This window comes from Argopecten irradians, chromosome 5 (assembly GCF_041381155.1).
Source record: "Argopecten irradians isolate NY chromosome 5, Ai_NY, whole genome shotgun sequence".
Lineage (NCBI taxonomy): Eukaryota > Metazoa > Mollusca > Bivalvia > Pectinida > Pectinidae > Argopecten > Argopecten irradians.
Genome location: NC_091138.1, coordinates 13,650,156 through 13,668,151, shown reverse-complemented (window position 1 = coordinate 13,668,151; position 17,996 = coordinate 13,650,156). Strand labels below are relative to the sequence as shown.

General features: G+C 36.8%; 1 protein-coding gene across 7 annotated transcripts in view; it reads left to right on the top strand.

Annotated features, from left to right (window-relative positions):
• LOC138322925 (myocardin-related transcription factor B-like) overlaps positions 1-17,996 on the top strand; it is a 95,624-nt gene that overhangs the window by 61,938 nt on the left and 15,690 nt on the right. For 6 of the 7 annotated variants that reach the window (XM_069267160.1, XM_069267163.1, XM_069267161.1 and 3 more), the window contains 5 exons: positions 2,822-3,091; positions 3,390-3,455; positions 3,840-3,895; positions 15,820-15,895; positions 17,567-17,731. In XM_069267160.1, coding sequence (XP_069123261.1) covers positions 2,926-3,091; positions 3,390-3,455; positions 3,840-3,895; positions 15,820-15,895; positions 17,567-17,731 — 529 coding nt within the window. In that variant the 5' untranslated portion in view covers positions 2,822-2,925. The remainder of the gene's footprint in view (positions 1-2,821; positions 3,092-3,389; positions 3,456-3,839; positions 3,896-15,819; positions 15,896-17,566; positions 17,732-17,996) is intronic. The other variant, XM_069267165.1, reaches the window with a different exon arrangement.

The following is a 17,996-nucleotide window of genomic DNA, read 5'->3' as shown; positions in this document are numbered from 1 at the left end:
GAAGGTCGTCTGGTGCCCCAAGAGAGAGTGGAACTGATGGAGCAGTAAAAACATGAGATTCATCAATATGTAAGAAATATAAAGACACATCAAGAACATCAGATTTCCTAACTCTTTGTACTGTATTCAGGCAGATTCTGTCTGAAATGAATCAGAAATGCATCAAAATTTCATAATTACTTTCTACAGGACTTTAAAAAACTAAGCGGGTCTTCTTGGTACAGGAGCAGGAAATTGAGAAAGTATGACAAAATAAATACTCCCTCATGTTTGGATAGCCCCAGTTTTGTTTTAACATCAGAGTGAGATGAGTTTTAAACAAAGTATGGGAGATAGGCACCATATGTTGTATGGGTGCTGGGCAATAGTACATAGACTATACACTAGCTCAAGAGGCCAACTTCCTTATGCCTCTGGTCAGTGCCTTCAGCAACAAAGGAACATGTGACCCCATCAACAGAAAATCATATTGGAGATTTTCGCTTGTGTTTACGCTGTGTATAATGTTTTCAAAATATCATTCCTGACATTTTTATGTCCAAATGTACAATCTCTCAGCAATTAAATTGATTTCTCGAGCTCTGAGGCGTTAAAAAATGTCTCTTATTGAGATTGTGAGGTATTGTTTTTGATTACAATTGCACACATCAATCAGTTTTCATTTAAAAATAATGTTTTACGAGGTCCTACCAAATTGGCAATTTACCAATCATTTTTCACTTAGCTAAATTCTAGCTGAGAAATGAATTCTAATAATGGAAAAATAGTTTTGGACAAACTGCTATTTGAAGAGTATGAGAAGAGGGATAATGATGTAGTTATTGTGTGTGGTATATTGAGGTGTAAGTCGAGAGCACATGTTACATCAGGTAGGGCACCCTGCCATAATGTTTCCCAGGAGACCTGTATCACATGACATGCCAGATAGCCCTGACAGATCACATGACCTTTACAAAGGCCCCTTCATTTCCAGCTAATTAGTGCACATGATCACAGCTTGATTTCTGTAGGCATGTGTCACTGTTATGGTCTTGTTTAAACCCCTTCAAATTTGGAGATAGTTTTCACGGCTGTGTGAATTCGACATATAGTAATGTTTTGATATAGAGTATGGCTGTTTAGATCCAGAATATTAAATAATTACCTGGTAGACATGTTTTTGATTGCAATGATTCCTAAAGCAGTTATCAAAACTTAGATTTTTCTGTACGTTTGAAGTATTCTTGAAGTAAAAAACACTTCAAAAACATGAATATACGGAAGCTGTAATTGAAACTTTGAAAATGTGAGGACAAGGGAAAGACATTGGGCAACATGACAGTTTGGGTTGTCCATTAGAAAACTGTATCAACATTATCAGTGTCCTGTTTATAATTGATGCTGGTCCAAACATAAAATGTAGTAAAACAAAAAACAAGATTTTGATACCATCTTACCAACCTAGCAGTGACAGCAATTATCATTTAAATAATTCACTACTTTCATCACCAAAATATGTTCAGAACCTGATCACTTTAAGTGTATGGTACAATTTGCTTTGCCCAGATGTTTTATTTGAACTTGGTTGATATTACCGAGTTTCTTTTTGACCTGGTTGGTGTGACAGGCTTTTGACTTAAACCTTATGAATTTTATAGTTTTGATTTTATACTGTAGCTATGACAGGGTATATAAGGTTGAACTTGGTTGCTATGACATTTTATTTTGTTGCTATAACAGAGTTTAGACTTCAATTTCATTACTATAGCCGATTTTCAATAGAACCTTGGTGCTATCAGTGTATATTCACATTAAGATATGCTTATGTTTTGGGGCAATGTTGTGTAGGAGAGCCTGGGTGCCGATGATCAAAATGATAACACTCAGCTGGCATGATGATAAACTATGTCTTTTTATCATCTTTAACCTTCCCTCGGGGTTCAGAGAAAGTGCCAATCCCCTTTGGAGTAAATAAACTTTCTATCATTTCTTCTATGTCTGATTCGGCTGATTGATTTATGTCCTAATGCTTTATCTGTGAAGGTTGCTTCACGATACCGATACCTTCACGATAAACTTTTATTTTCAAATGTATCCTTACACTGCATTTAGAATGCCGGCTTATTGCATTTTGTAAAAGGTGTGAAAAAAACCACATTTGTAATTTAGCAATCTTCACAACAGATAAGGTTTTCCTAGGTTCATCAATGCTTTTACATGGTTACATATTAGTCATGCTTTCTAGAAACGACCACAATGCAAAAATATCACAGGAATGTTAGGCGAGCTACAGATTGTTGATTGTAGTAGAAGGTTGATGTGTATGGATCTTTGGTAACTGATAAGGATGAAAGTACAATGTGTGGAATTGTAAAACAGGGATATGTATTGATCAAATTGACAATAGAATAGGGGCCTATGTTGATCTATATTGACAACAATATAAGGACATATTTAGATAAATTTATAACTTTACAGGAGCCTGTGTAGATTAATTGTCAACAATATAGAGGAATGTATCAGGTATTGATTAAATTGATAACATTACAAGAGCCTGTGTTGATCAAGATGACAAAAATACAGGAGCCTGTGCTGATCTAATTGACAACAATGTAAGAGTTGGTGATGAGTATGAAATAGACAATAATATTGACAAAACACTAAAATTTCTTTTTTTGGTTCAGATGTGAATGTCATAGGAAGCTGTGTCGAACCAACAGCTGATTGAAGTATAGTGTGTACACAATATACAGGGACCTGAACAATTACTGTGTCATACGACATTTATGATACTATAGATATTAGCAGTGACTATCAAAGGTATATGTTTTGTGTGTTACAGACTCCAACAGTGGCTCAGCCTGGGCCCCCCTGTATGGGGGAGGGACACACCTAGACCAGGAGGCCATCCAGTACATACACAAGTTCTACTGTAAGGACTGTCGAATGGAGGAGGAGAAGGCCAAGGCAGCTGCCGCAGCCGCTGGGGGAGATAGTCCCCAGGGGGGCGGGGACAATTCCTCGGACACACCCTCAGAACAGCCACCCATCAGCCCCGAGGCGATGCTGGAGGAGATGTCCCTACAGCAGAGCATGGACAAAAATAAGGAATGTAAGTGTCGTCTGCTGATAGCCTGAATTTCAAAATCTAATCACAACCGTCTCTAGTTTTGATGGAAAATAATTTTCAAGTCAAGAAAAATAAAATGAAAAATATTCAAAGTCCTCAATTACAAATTACATCAAGTATTGTTTAATTTTGATCTGCAGATCTAATTTTAACATTAATCTTGCTTTTACTCCACAAATGATTAAAATTGAATGTTGATCTATCTTATGTTTCAGTATAATACCCAAATGTGATGATATTTCTCAGTTTGTTATGTTTATTTCGCCCGTTTTTTTTACAGCTCTGAAGCGAAAGCTGATGATGAGAAGGTCTGTGACAGAACTAGTGGAACAGGGCATATATCCTCGTAAGTACTGAGCCCTCCCCTGTGTGCAAGTAATGAACCCTCCCTGTATGACATCATCAGGGTGGGGCTCTATGACTACTCAGCCTCCCTTACAAAATCAGCCATATCCTAAATTTTAATCATTAAACAAAAAGATCCTTTATCAGTCATTTCTGTTCAGTTTGTACAAGTTATACACATAAGGGAACGAAAGCAAGTTGATTGTACACCTCTTACTCATTGTTTTTGATGTCAGATTAATTCATTGTTGGTTAGATATTCTATTGTTATAACATTTAAGTTTTGTAGTCTTGTTGTGTATAATGTACATGATTGGTGTTTTTCATATGTTTCTGGAAGGTGTTATCTCAATAATCACCTTCTCCATCTCTATGTATTTGCCAGCTCTGAAAACACCACCTGCATTTGCTGAACAGAGAAAACATCTAGAACGGGCTAAGGTAAGTGTCTCCATCCATTACAAGCCTCTATAACACAGTGGTGCTCTACCTCCCGTCCCTGTCATCGAAATGCTTGAATGTTATCTGCTATGATGTTACTGGTGTTGGTGTTGGCATAGCTTCCAAGAGTTGTGAGGATCCTAAATGGGATATTGACACAGTGATTGTCTGAACGTGGAAAAGCAGATACGGCTATTAGAAATGTACTTTAACTTCAGTATACCATATGATGTTCAAAACTTGTATGCTTAAATGATAACAAAGACATCTTTTAAAATGTGTTGATGGGTTCAGAAGAGGGATCAATTTTATGCAGAAAGCACTAAAAAGTAAAATGCCAGCATATTGAAGTGGAGTACCCTTCTATCCTCCCTCCCAACTCACTTTTCTGTTCTTAATATTGAATCTGTAAGACATGTATTATGCAACTCGATGAGGTCAGAAATCAATCTCCATACACCTGCTTAGTTGCATTTGTACACTATTAGAGGTATAAAAAGTTGTAATAAGGGAAAATGTGAAACATAACCACTTGTCCCAGATACCGCACAGACATTTGTCAAAAGTAATGGGAAGTCGATTAAAGTTCACCCAGTGTAATCTGTGACACATGTGTCTGGTAAAGCAGTGTAGCTGGTTATAATTTTTGCTACTGACAATTTCAGCGTTTCTTTCAAGTATGTACGACAGAGCTCGGCGATTACATCAAACTGCTTCTGCACCCAGCGTACTCAAATAAAAATTGTCTGTTTGTACCGCATTGTTGCTCCAGAGGAATGCAGGCTTTAATTTGTACAAATAGAAATCACAGTTGTTTTATGGGACTTAAAATATATGCATGCAGCATACGTGTTTGTGTTGAAATTCTTCAAATATTCATTAGAATGGTATAAATTTACGGTATTGAGATTGTAAGGGGACTGTGCACTTTTATACTGGAAGAAATTGAAATGCTGAGATTGGTAAAAGCTGTGCAGTGTGATTTATACGTTCAATGTTTATAACATTGTATGCAGTAAATATTGCTGCATTACTGTTTCGGCTATCGTTATGTCAGAAGCAGCCACGTTCAGCACAGGCAGCACATCCCCCATGTTATTTAATATACAATAAACTAAGGATAAAACTGTTAGTTGGCTGTGAACAAATAATGGGCTGTGGATCTTATTTAGGTCGGTATTCACCCAGCTGATGATCAATTTTAATTCCAAACAATGTGAATGTATAATATTCTTGTCAAGGTCTGGGATTGGCTGTACTCCAGGTGTTACAGAAATCCACACTCGTTTTCATTTTGATGTAGTTTGGAGGTGCTTATAGGTTGCCAACTTGGACTTGAATGTTGAAGTTGGTAGTAGTGATGGAATTGCCAGATGTTGTGCAGAGAGAGATGTGGAAAAGCTTATATAAGTTGTTACTTATGGACCAGCCTGTTCTAGTACACTAGTACCAGTGACAAAACAATGCTGACTTTATGGAGTTGTTAATGGCCTACTTGACCATGATTAGGATCTATTTACCTACAGAATACCTACCTTGTCCCCAATGATTACCTGATGATGAGACAAGTGTTGTTCTAATGGAGCAAGACAGAATTCCGATATGACTAATGCTTATCTGAAGATGTTGCTCAGACATATTTTCAATGTGACCTTGTTTTGACATAATTAGTTACAATTGAAGCACAGTCCTTACTTATCTTAAAATATTTCATAGTGACCTTGAATTTGTTAATTACACCTTGAGAACCTTGTGTACCTTTACATTTTGCTATTGACTTTACATAGTTGAATTGCTCTTTCATTGAGTACCTGCTCAAAGAATTTAATGACCTTGACCTTGCAAACTATACCTTGTATACCTTGAGAATCTTGACACCTTACCAATTTCACAATGACCTTGACCTTGCCAAACAGCATGTTTGAAGATTTCTTTGGAATATTTTAACCATGACCTACAATGTGTTTGTGTTATACATATCCTTGGTTGTTATTCTCCGAGTTGTTTACATTATCTCACATCACTGGTGCCCACCATATTACATAACAGGTGTGTCTGTTACAGAGGCTGCTCGGCCTGCTGCTTATCATCAGAAAGCTGGTCCCTTTGGGCAGATTAGTCCCATAGACAGGCCCATGTAGGCAGACAAGTCCTTAGGATAGCTTTAGTAGGCACATACCTAAAGATAGATCCTACAAATTTTCCCTATAGCAGGACACAACCTATATATACTGACTCATGTAGACACTTGAGTCCTTTGAGCTATGGTGGCCAAATGATTAAAAGTGTTGCAACATATTACCATGAGCCCCAATTTCTTGGCTTCGAGTTTGAAACCCATATGGGGTAGTTGCCAGGTACTAACTGTAGGTCAATGGCTTTTCCCAGGGTACTCCAGCTCACCTCCTCTTCTTAAACCTAAAAACATCCTGTAATGACCCTGGTTGCTATAAGGACTTCAAAACAAAATAAACGTTGACCATAAAACACACAAACAGATCCTGTAGAGGTGTCTGGTATGCTGGTATGAGTCCTGTAAATAGAACATATTTGTGTCAATATACGTATGATGTTCACCCTAGCTCTATCTGATGTAATTGATGAATGCCATTGACCAAAAAATTGTATCCCTACTTTCTACCCCTAGAATATCAAAAAATCTGATTTATTGAAGTTCTATGCATGTCTGCTATAGATAATAACCTTAAGTGTTATGGGCATTTCTATACACACACGTAGGTTCAGGATCAGTCACTTTAACCTTGAACATACAAACAATTAATACCCAATAGCTTACGTAACAAGGAGTAGGCATTGATAGATACATACAATAACACTCAGTCCACAACTAAACATCAAAGATACACATGGCTTCCAATTCATCTGTACATTATCTACACAAGGACCCAGCTTCCGAAACTATCTGAACACTCTGTTTTGTGGAAGTTCAATTTACTTTCGCTGATTTTTGTACAAGTGTCTATATAACTATCAATTAATGCTACACTCAACATCTTTGATCGTTAGAACAACATTAAATGCAGATTTTCTGAATTCTAAGAATGTCTCAAGTTTTTTTCTGTGAATTAAGATCAGCTGTTTTATGGCTACAGTTTAGTGATTTGCAGGCTGATCTTGTTCAAATTGTTTCTTTGGAGAAGTCGTTATATCTGACTAATTACCATACCTTGATCTGTTTAATTATAACGTGAGATTTGTTGTATTCTACTTCCATCTCTGAGGATACATTCACTATAAACGAGGATCTCATTCTCTACTTCATACCATTAGCTAAATATGTATTATACTTGATATACGATGGTACAAAAATAAATGCCTTTTTTACAACAACTGCAAATTATGATTAAACATTCTTGGATGCCAATTCAAGTGTATAAAGAGTTTTACTATGGTAACAAATTTAAGACCTCAATGTAAACTTGTGTGGTCGGCAAGGTGATCCTTTCTATCTTCCCAGATCTAAGTGTCCAGGCCTGGTCAACTAGGATTGGATTCTTTTATTTCCATTAGCCTAGTAGAAAGTCCATTGTGTACCCTTTCGGGTCAAGGGGTAGATATTTGTAGGTTGTACGAACAAACAACCCTTGATTTTAGTCTGTAAAAACGGAATGTAGTGCTGTACTGTAACAGTTATGGTGGTATAGATGATGGTTAGATGTTTACAGGTACCTTGCCATAATTTTATTACCCACCAGTCGTCTTTATGGTTAGTTAACAGATGTGAGGAGAAGTTTTCTGTGTGCCCACGCTCCCTAGTGATGGGACATTTACTGTTTGTTCCCCATGATGACATACTCTTACCATCAATCTGACATAGCTTCATACCTTTTCTATCTATTTATTGGGGAGGCAAGTTTTTTAACTTATTTGCGGTGACCTTTCCCAGTCCCACCATGGGAAAGGGCATAGACTATTACACATAGCCATCCTGTCCTATCCACGTCCCATGTCGTCCTGTTCCAATGTCGTATGAAGATTTGGTATTAACCTCTTACAAACACTTGTTTTACCATTGACCTTTCATATTTTCTCATTTAGTTTAACAATGCAGCATATTCTTTCATCAATTAACCTATCTCAATAATCTCTTTTCTATCCATTCAAAATAGCAGCATTTCATCCATTGATTGAGGATCGACAAGTCATCTGATATAAGTTGGATAATTTCAAAAGTAGAATCTACACTTCAATCTCATTTACCCAGTAATTTTAAGATAATTAATCATGTGAAATTGGAATTTAGAATTGCCATAAAATAGGACAAATGTTATATAGGTTGTTGGTGTTACAGAGTTGACCTGCTGAGGCAGTGTGTATTACCACATGTGGTAGAGGATACCCGATGGAAGATCTCTGCTATCTCTGGCAGCATGCTCTAATCTTCTGTAGCTCTCTCACTGCTAAACAAATATTTGTTCTACATTGGAAGGTGACAACAGAAAGCACACCTCAGCAAATTAAAAGAGATCAACAACAGTGTACACAATTTTTTTATATTTTTTTTTTTTGCCGTTAAATACAAAATAGAGGGCAATCTATCTTAAGTGAAAACGCTGCTGGTGTTTTTTCTACTTCATGCAGTATTAATTATTTGGGAGTCCTTGAGTCACTATAGAGCGGTATAGAGGCAGGAATTTGGCAGTCACCCAGGGGTATTATCCTGCCTAGGCAGCAGTTGGTGAGCAGGTTTAATGGGTACTGTCTATCACCTGGTCAAATGCCTCGGCTGCTGGCACTGCCTCATACACACAGGGATGTTTGTCATGTTCCTAGCGCCTACACACTAGATTTCAACACTTTCTTACGTGCACTTTTACTTCTTTAAAGTAATAGTTTCGTTACAATTAATCATTGTTTTTATTAAAGCGAGCGCTGGATGTATTTATGTAAGTATATTCTGATTGGATGATACTGCTGACAAATCGGGAATACCTGCAGAAGACCTCCGACTCTTATAATCTTCAACATTAATATGATGTGATCTTGTCATTCAACGCATGTACTTTTACCTATCTATAATCAAACTGCTAACAGTAAAATATCCCCACATATAAATTTCAGGTGCAAAACATAAGCCATCCCACCATCTACAGAAATAACTCAGCACTTACTGCATTAAAGTCAGTAGACATGTGCTAAAAACAGACAACAAGAATGAAATACAGACAGTTACTGCTCCATGGTGAAAGTCACTGTTTAGTGATGAAACTGATGATCTTCATTAGATTTTTATTTTATTTCACTCAGCACTACCACATGATAATTTCTATGTTTACAAGTATATGTCTACAGACTAGTTCTGGGTCATGGTAGTTGGGAGAAATTTCTGTGAGTTTTAGGGAACAGAATGGGAAATTAGGGACTATTTTTTAGGTCAAGTTTAAGAACAATTTCTTGCTGATTTAGAGGGGGGGGGGTTGCAGCGTTGGAAGATAGAAATTTGGGGCTGTAAAGGGTATACACTTGGGAGGAAAAGTTGAAGATATAGAAGAATTAAAGTGTTGTCTGTTGAAAGGAAACATACACTAGTTTTTGTTGGAAACTAGGGCTGTTGGGTGACATAGTTGGATGGGAAACTTGACAGAGTTAGAAGGAGAGCTAGGTAAGACACATGGTTAAGGTTCCCATTAGAGCATGGCCACCGATTTATAAAGAACCATTTCCTTACTACTGTCTTGTAATGCTGAGAACATCTGGAAACAGAGATAAACAGATGTACACAATTTCGTTTTTTTGTGTGGCAATGTTAATGATGTCCACTAAAAGTTTTTGAGATGGTTCAGATTTCCTGAGGTAGGAATATTCTCTTGACCTATTTCTGTCTCCCGTACAGCTGGGTTGTATGTATTGGCAGAGTCTAGAACAGTAATAGCTAGACACTTCCCTGATTAGGTTATAACTAATGGCTTTATTAGATAAGGTACCTTCGATCAGGTTTAAAATTTGATAATTACCCAATATTGTCATATATCACAGAATCAATTTTATGTTTGGTTTGAGACCTGGATGTCATTATAACTAGAAATTGAAAGTCTGTTCTTTACACAACAAGATATAACAAAGGGTCAACAAACTACAACACTAGGACAGCAAAACATAACACTATAAATGTACACACAAAAAACATTGATATATAGACAACAAAAATGAACATAATTGCAAAAACTATGCAACACAAGGACAAGAAAACACAACATAAGAACATTAAAACACAACATAAGAACATTAAAACACAACACATGGACATAAAACATTACAAAATATACAAATAATGGTAGCAGAAGATGTAACACGATGACAATAAAGCATTACAGATAGACACCAAAACATGAAAAGGACAATGTTTATTCAATTATTCACTTATAATAGAAAAGACTATGTGAACAATCCTTGTTATTGAAATCTTTATTAAAACACCAACTAGAATATCACCTGGCTGCCATAGTATTTACACTGTATCTGACAATGAGGCAGTGACCTTGACCAACAGATGTGAGTAGTGTGTGGTGGGAGTTTGGCCTGACACAAATCTCACTCCATCACTTTTAAATTAAGTGCTAATTTTAGGATTTTTCCTAGAGGCTAATTGACACTATCAGGTGTGATTACTTAGTGAAAACATGTGTTCATTACAATGTTTTGTAGAGCAAGATACATCCGAAACATTAAAACCAAGATAGCAAGGTTCAATATGGCAGGAAGGCAATGTGATAATAGTATTAAGTTTTACTTTTAGGAGACATTCATTTCCATTCAAATCAACATTATTACTCCCTATGATCCATCTACATACATGGAACATTAAGAATATACCCTCTTTAAAACAATTTAGAAACACCTGAGCCAATACTTTCTGAAGTTGGAGAAGAGTGATATGATGTTTACAGTCAAGGGCGAGAGGTCAGGGATTGGGGTTCAGAACAGTTTGACCTCGAAAGGTTAAAAAGTCATAATCAAGGACAAACTCATTAAAAGTTGTAGGAGTGAAAGCTTAGCCTAGTGTAATAAATTAAATGTCAGGTATTAAGTAGATAGGGGAGGAGTTTCTGGGACCTATAGCTACAGTTGTCATGGTGATGGATCAGCGCAAAGATAAATATTTAGACGAAAGTCCTCAGTTTTTTCAAGGACTCTCTCCAACAAAATGAATTTAATGAGAAACTGCTTGATGACCCCATTGGTTCCAATCGTACCAGAAAGATAAATGACTTCACATGTCAATCGGGCCATGAAAGATAAATGTGTGTCAAACATGGAGGCGTGATGCCACTGCAACTAAAGGTCAAAATGGTAGCAGTAATGAAAAATTGTCATGACTTTGAACTTGGTTCAGTTGATACGTTTGTTGTGTATCCCTCAGCACTGCTTGGTGGCTGTCTACTGATAGAGTCAGACACCAAATAAATACCCATTGTTGACATTGGGAGAAATCAGTATTCATTTCAATGAAAGTCTTGTTAGGACAGAACTATTAACATAAAACTAGCTATTTGGGTGAATGAAACCCGACTTTATATAAGGATAAAAAATGAATGATACGTGTCATAAGATTACAAAATCTTATCATGCCATTTGGAGAAATCCACATTTGGGTTGGAGAATGGAGTTTTTATATGAAATGCTTAATGTGCTATATCTTCAAGTTTCCGTAAACAAATTGGAAACAGATTTGCCTTATTTGACAAGGGTGTTTTTGTTCCATATCTTTCCTGAGCTATCAGTTCTGTACAAAACAGACTATGGAGGTTATGGGAATGGGCTGGTAATGGTCTACAAGACATTTAGCCAAATGTTTGTAGAATTTCCAAATACTGGTTTTGGCTTTTACAGAAATTGCTTCTCTGAAAAAAAATCTAAATTTCTTTGAGCTTTGCCCTAATTCAAATATAAACAATTAATTTGTTAAGGCTGGTGGCCTCAGTTGGCATTCTCTGTTATTTTTCGCTGCTGTGGTAGTGGTACAGACCAGAGCTGGGATCTGTTAGAGGAGTTCTGAGGCGCAGGGGAATGTGGGATGTCATACCGTTAAACAAACAAAGTTAGGGAGCGATGGGTGCAAACTGTACGTAATGTGTGCCAGTCCTATAGCAGTGTTATCTCTCAGCTCCTTACAGTTCTATTTCAAATCAACTATTGGCATTATTTCACCTCACATATTTGATAGATGTATTTTAACTGCCGCCAGCTGAAGTCTGGTGACGCTGTGTTCAGTGGTAGACACATGGATGTGGTGTAATTTCTCGATAACGCATTTTATTATGTATTCTATGCTAATATTTTATGTATGAGAAATTTGGCAAAGACATGATTTCAGATTGTTCCTAGATTGTCCAGATATTGCATGGAACAATGTCAACAGTGAATTGGGTTTATCAGAAATTAATGTAGACTGAAGAATATAATATTGGGCTTTATAAGGACTAAGCGGCATTGTCCGTGTAAGACAACTCTTACATCACGGCTGCTGAAAAGCTGTGTCCTACATCATCAACACAAAACACATTCAACATCGCTGCAGCCACCTTTATGCAGATTGTGACCAGAATTAATTTGTAACTAATCAGGTCTAATACACAATGTTATGGCAACAGGATGCAATTGGTTCTATATTTAGAAACTTGGTCACAGTCAATGTGCTCTATGGCTGCCAGATGTTGGTTCCCTCCCATATATAAAGAAGACTGCTAGGTTATGGCCGTTTTTATATGTTCCCTGCTGATTGCTCCCAGTTTGATGGCCGTGTTGATATTTTTTCGTTCTGATTGCTACCATTTGATGGTATTTCTATTTACTTTCGTTGCAATTGGTATAACTTTATGGCTATTCTCTGTACTCTTCCTCATTACCTGCTATAGCTGTGAGGTGATCTTACTGTTTCTCCCTGATTACTTACTTATAATATGGGCAGGTAAATACTGCCTGTCAGTCACGATTAGGGCTCATTGATCATATCCTTAGTACAGGTATATTACTGAGGTACACAAACATTTATTACACGGCAACTCATGCTCATCTTCAGGACATGTTACACGGCAACTCATGCTCAACTTCACGGCCATTTTGACCCTAATGACTCTAATACAAGATGGCTTTGTGATTTCTTCCTCAGTCCAATAGAAATTTCAATTGGAGAGGGGGTGTTGCCTTATATTGTTATGCCTTGCCATAACATTTGGCCTATTATGTAACCCAAGTCTGTCTTGTTGAAAGCAAGTATAGAGATGAGGACATTTATGTCTAATAGCCTTCCTGAAGAGGAGTTTCTATAGAATTATAGTAGGGTAGCCGGTGTTTCTAAATTACAGTTTAGTTTGAGAGAAGACCTTGTCCTATTAAGTCTTTGGGAGATTGAAGTTCTTATCTAATGTTTGATAGTACATTTAGTAAAGTTGAACTTACTATGAGTCCCTGGTCACACCCTACTTTCGACTGATGATTCCACCCCAGTAATGTAGATAGATATGTACCAGTGAGGTAACTGGGATGAACCATCAGGCGACTGTCAGGCCCAGTTAATGAAGATAATTATCAGAGAGAAGTGGCTGCCACTGTGAACAACAGGTCAGGAGGGTTACTTAGTGTAGGTTACTAGGGGCTGTTCAGCAGATGTAATCCTCCATACACACACATTACATTAGGCAAGAAGGTTTAATATGCTCTGTATCAAAGACCTATGTTTAACTATTGTCTCAAAAGTATCGTGAAATTTTCATTGAATAGGTAGACTCGGTTCCCAAAAGCAGAATGATTAAATTCACAGTAATCAGAAACTTACTATCATGCCCTAAGTTTCTGGTATGATTTTCTCAATTTTAAATCTAATACTAAATTATCTCCCTCAGTTTGAAATTGGATGTATGATAGTGATTGTAAAGCAAAGTCCTATATTCTAGAGACTGATGGTCAGTCTAGATTGTAAAGCAAAGTCCTATATTCTAGAGACTGATGGTCAGTCTAGATTGTAAAGCAAAGTCCTATATTCTAGAGACTGATGGTCAGTCTAGATTGTAAAGCAAAGTCCTATATTCTAGAGACTGATGGTCAGTCTATGGAAACCAATGCCCAGCGTCCTATAGAGAAATCAGACAGTCTATCAACATTACAAACATCCATATCTGATAATCCCCCCATGGTTTTTGTATGTATCAGATTATGTAAGTCCACCATTAATTACTGGGAGATATTGGTCTACAGCTGGAGGCCCTGCCAAGTCAGGTTAGCCTATACTGGCACCCATAGAAGTCAGTAAATTAAATTAAACTGCTGCCTGTGTTCTAGTCCCTGATTTCTTCATATTTGCTGGCTGAGTGGGTTTTGTCTTGTTTGATGTGTTGGCCTTTGTTGAGAGGGAGTGAGGTTACCATGGTGATAATGAGGGGATTCCTCTCTCCATCTTGTCTTCCCTTCCACTCCAATCACCAGGGCCATGTTCCTGTCCAACTACCTCCACTTTGATCTATAAGTCACCCCCAGATAGTCTGTCTGAACTTTACATCTGGACATTGACTGGTTCCCACATCCTAGAATAGATCATATTGGCAAAAATAGTGGCTATCATTTTCCCCAAGTTATGATTTCAAAAGAAGATAAACATTTGGACAGCTTGTATCTGTCTTGTTGATTGTTTCTGCATCAGTTACTTTTCTTTATTGTTAAACAGGGTCAATGGTATGGTTAAACAGACCTTACTGCTACTGGATAGTGTTAAAAGTTAGTATGGTTATACAGACCTTACTGCTACTGGATAGTGTTAAAAGTTAGTATGGTTATACAGACCTTACTGCTACTGGATAGTGTTAAAAGTTAGTATGGTTATACATACCTTACTGCTACTGGATAGCGTTAAAAGTTAGTATGGTTATACAGACCTTACTGCTACTGGATAGTGTTAAAAGTTAGTATGGTTATACAGACCTTACTGCTACTGGATAGTGTTAAAAGTTAGTATGGTTATACAGACCTTACTGCTACTGGATAGTGTTAAAAGTTAGTATGGTTATACAGACCTTACTGCTACTGGATAGTGTTAAAAGTTAGTATGGTTATACAGACCTTACTGCTACTGGATAGTGTTAAAAGTTAGTATGGTTATACAGACCTTACTGCTACTGGATAGTGTTAAAAGTTAGTATGGTTATACAGACCTTACTGCTACTGGATAGTGTTAAAAGTTAGTATGGTTATACAGACCTTACTGCTACTGGATAGTGTTAAAAGTTAGTATGGTTATACAGACCTTACTGCTACTGGATAGTGTTAAAAGTTAGTATGGTTATACAGACCTTACTGCTACTGGATAGTGTTAAAAGTTAGTATGGTTATACAGACCTTACTGCTACTGGATAGTGTTAAAAGTTAGTATGGTTATACAGACCTTACTGCTACTGGATAGTGTTAAAAGTTAGTATGGTTATACAGACCTTACTGCTACTGGATAGTGTTAAAAGTTAGTATGGTTATACAGACCTTACTGCTACTGGATAGTGTTAAAAGTTAGTATGGTTATACAGACCTTACTGCTACTGGATAGTGTTAAAAGTTAGTATGGTTAAACAGACCTTACTGCTACTGGATAGTGTTAAAAGTTAGTATGGTTATACAGACCTTACTGCTACTGGATAGTGTTAAAAGTTAGGGTGTAATCTGTTACTATTACTTCATTAGAGTGGTGTTGTCATGTTGTCTTGTCCCTTTATTGTTTGGGCCAATACAACAAAGAGTTGTTGCCACGCTATCCAATTAAAATTGTTCAAATTTTCTAATTATCACAAAATAATAATCTTGATAAACAGGTTCCTGTATTGTATAGTCATATACATTGACATTAAAATCTAAAACCAATAACACTTGAATTTTTAATTTCTAATGTTTAGATATTAATTTTGTGATTTTCCTCTTGACAGACTGGGGATTTACTGCGACACAAAATCATCCATCGTCCAGACCGACAACTACTGGTACAGCAACACATACTAGAAGGTAACTACCCAGAGTTTACTGAGTGATATTAGTTTGGTGGATTGTTCCTTAACCTTTGACCTTGACCTTGAAAGTTCCTCTTACCCAGCTATCAAGTTTAATGTTGACAGTAAATGAAACAGAGTCAATTTAAGGAACTATCCACTAGTCTAGAGTTTGCTTTGAAGTGTTCTAACCAAATATGCAACTATATAAATCTAAAGTCTTGTCTTCTATAATTAACTCCATCACCCCTGGAGACACAATTGTAATTTTCTCATTAGAAGGCTGGAAGAGTTCAATATGAAATTCAAGGGGTGAATGGGTTTATGATAAACCACTATAGAATGATAAACCACTATAGCTCCTTTTTCATCATAGGACAGATCCCAGATATCTTTACTTAAACCAAAATGTGCAGACTCCAGCAGTTCCTCTGTATTTCTCTGCCTTCTGCTTCCTGGCTTTGTTTAACAACAAAACGGTGAATCTCTAAAGGCTATAGAAACCATTTGAAAAAGCTTTTTAAGTGGCGATAGTGTAGTCGTATCCATATGGGAAGTCTATTATAGATAGTGTATCTGCTATGGTATATTGCTATGCAGCCTACTGGAAGCAAGACCTTTCAATAATTCTCTGTACAGTATCCATATGCACCATTTCCTTTTTGCATAACATGTTAGTTACTTTTCATCTTGACTAATAATGCTATGCTGTTTCACCTCTATGTTTTCTCCTTTTGCTAACCCGTTAGTCACACATAACACTAGCCATAGGTGGCCAATTTAATCAGCTCCTAATGGGGCACAGGTAATTATGGCAATAACATATCTCGTACCATTGGTGTAGCCAAAAAAGAACGGAAGTCTACAAGTAAAAAAAAAATCATCTTTTAACTTCTCCAGCCTTTGAATTTACATAATGTGAATATTGAATGATGAGTAGAGGATGTAGATAAAAGAAATCAGATGAAAACAAACAAATTGTTCATGTAAGACACATATTAATAGATTTATTAATGATATGTTGCAAATTTAAGTAGAAGAAACAAAGGTATATTCATGCAGGATAATACAGAGATATCTAGAACACAAAGTCTAAAATTAGAAGCAGGTGCCATTCAAAGTGAGGCTGATAGGGAATAGTTTTGTTGAAGTTTGTTGCTGTCTTTAATTTTGTTTTGGTGTGTGGTTCAGTGTTATTAATGTCTAACCGCCTGCCGCTCGTCTCAGAGTTACGTTGGAGAAACAAGAGTTGTGTTCAATTACTCTTGTTTTGAGAAAACAAAAATGGGAATAATGAAAAAACAGCGGTAACAAATCATACATCATACTACTACCTGGATGAGGTGCCAGAAGGATATTTATATTATAAAGGAAATAAAAATTACATTTCCAAAATTCTGGTTCAAATCTAATAATTCAATCTCTTAAAAGGAACTAATGGTCGTTCAGAACTTAAAGTAATATGAAATATATCTTTCATTTCTGCCATAATGATATGGGCCTAGATGTTTACATGTTTAAAGAACAAGTAAAAAAACAAGAATCATTTACTTGAGAAATGCTTGTTTTATGATTTAACCATATCGTATGCTGTTATTTTACCTGCCCTTAATTTGTTGATTTCTTAAGTTGTGGTTATTGTGTGGCTACAAGGTTTTTGCATGTCTTATGGTTTTGTGCCTTTCAGATACAAAAATAGACCCTTCTCTGCATGAGCGACAACGCCTGTTGAAGCGTGCTCGACTTGCAGATGATCTCAATGAAAAACTGCTGCACCGACCTGGGCCATTGGATCTAATACGAGGCAACATTCTAAAAACTGAAGATGAAATGCTGACAGATGCTATCACAGGTAGCCAGGCCCTGTCATCCTAGGTCTCATTACACCAGTAGGGGTCATAAACATATCCCTCCTCCCCTCCCCAAACCTCTCCCTCCACATACACAGGTGCTAGGACAACCTAACAGCAGATTGCATGTCTTCATTGCCTTCTCCCTTTCTCCTGTCATATTGAACATTTGAATCCTGAGCCAGGTTATCATAAAGTTCTTGGATTGGTCTGAAAAGGGAGATTATTTGATTATCACTATCAAACTCCTTACCGACACTCATACAC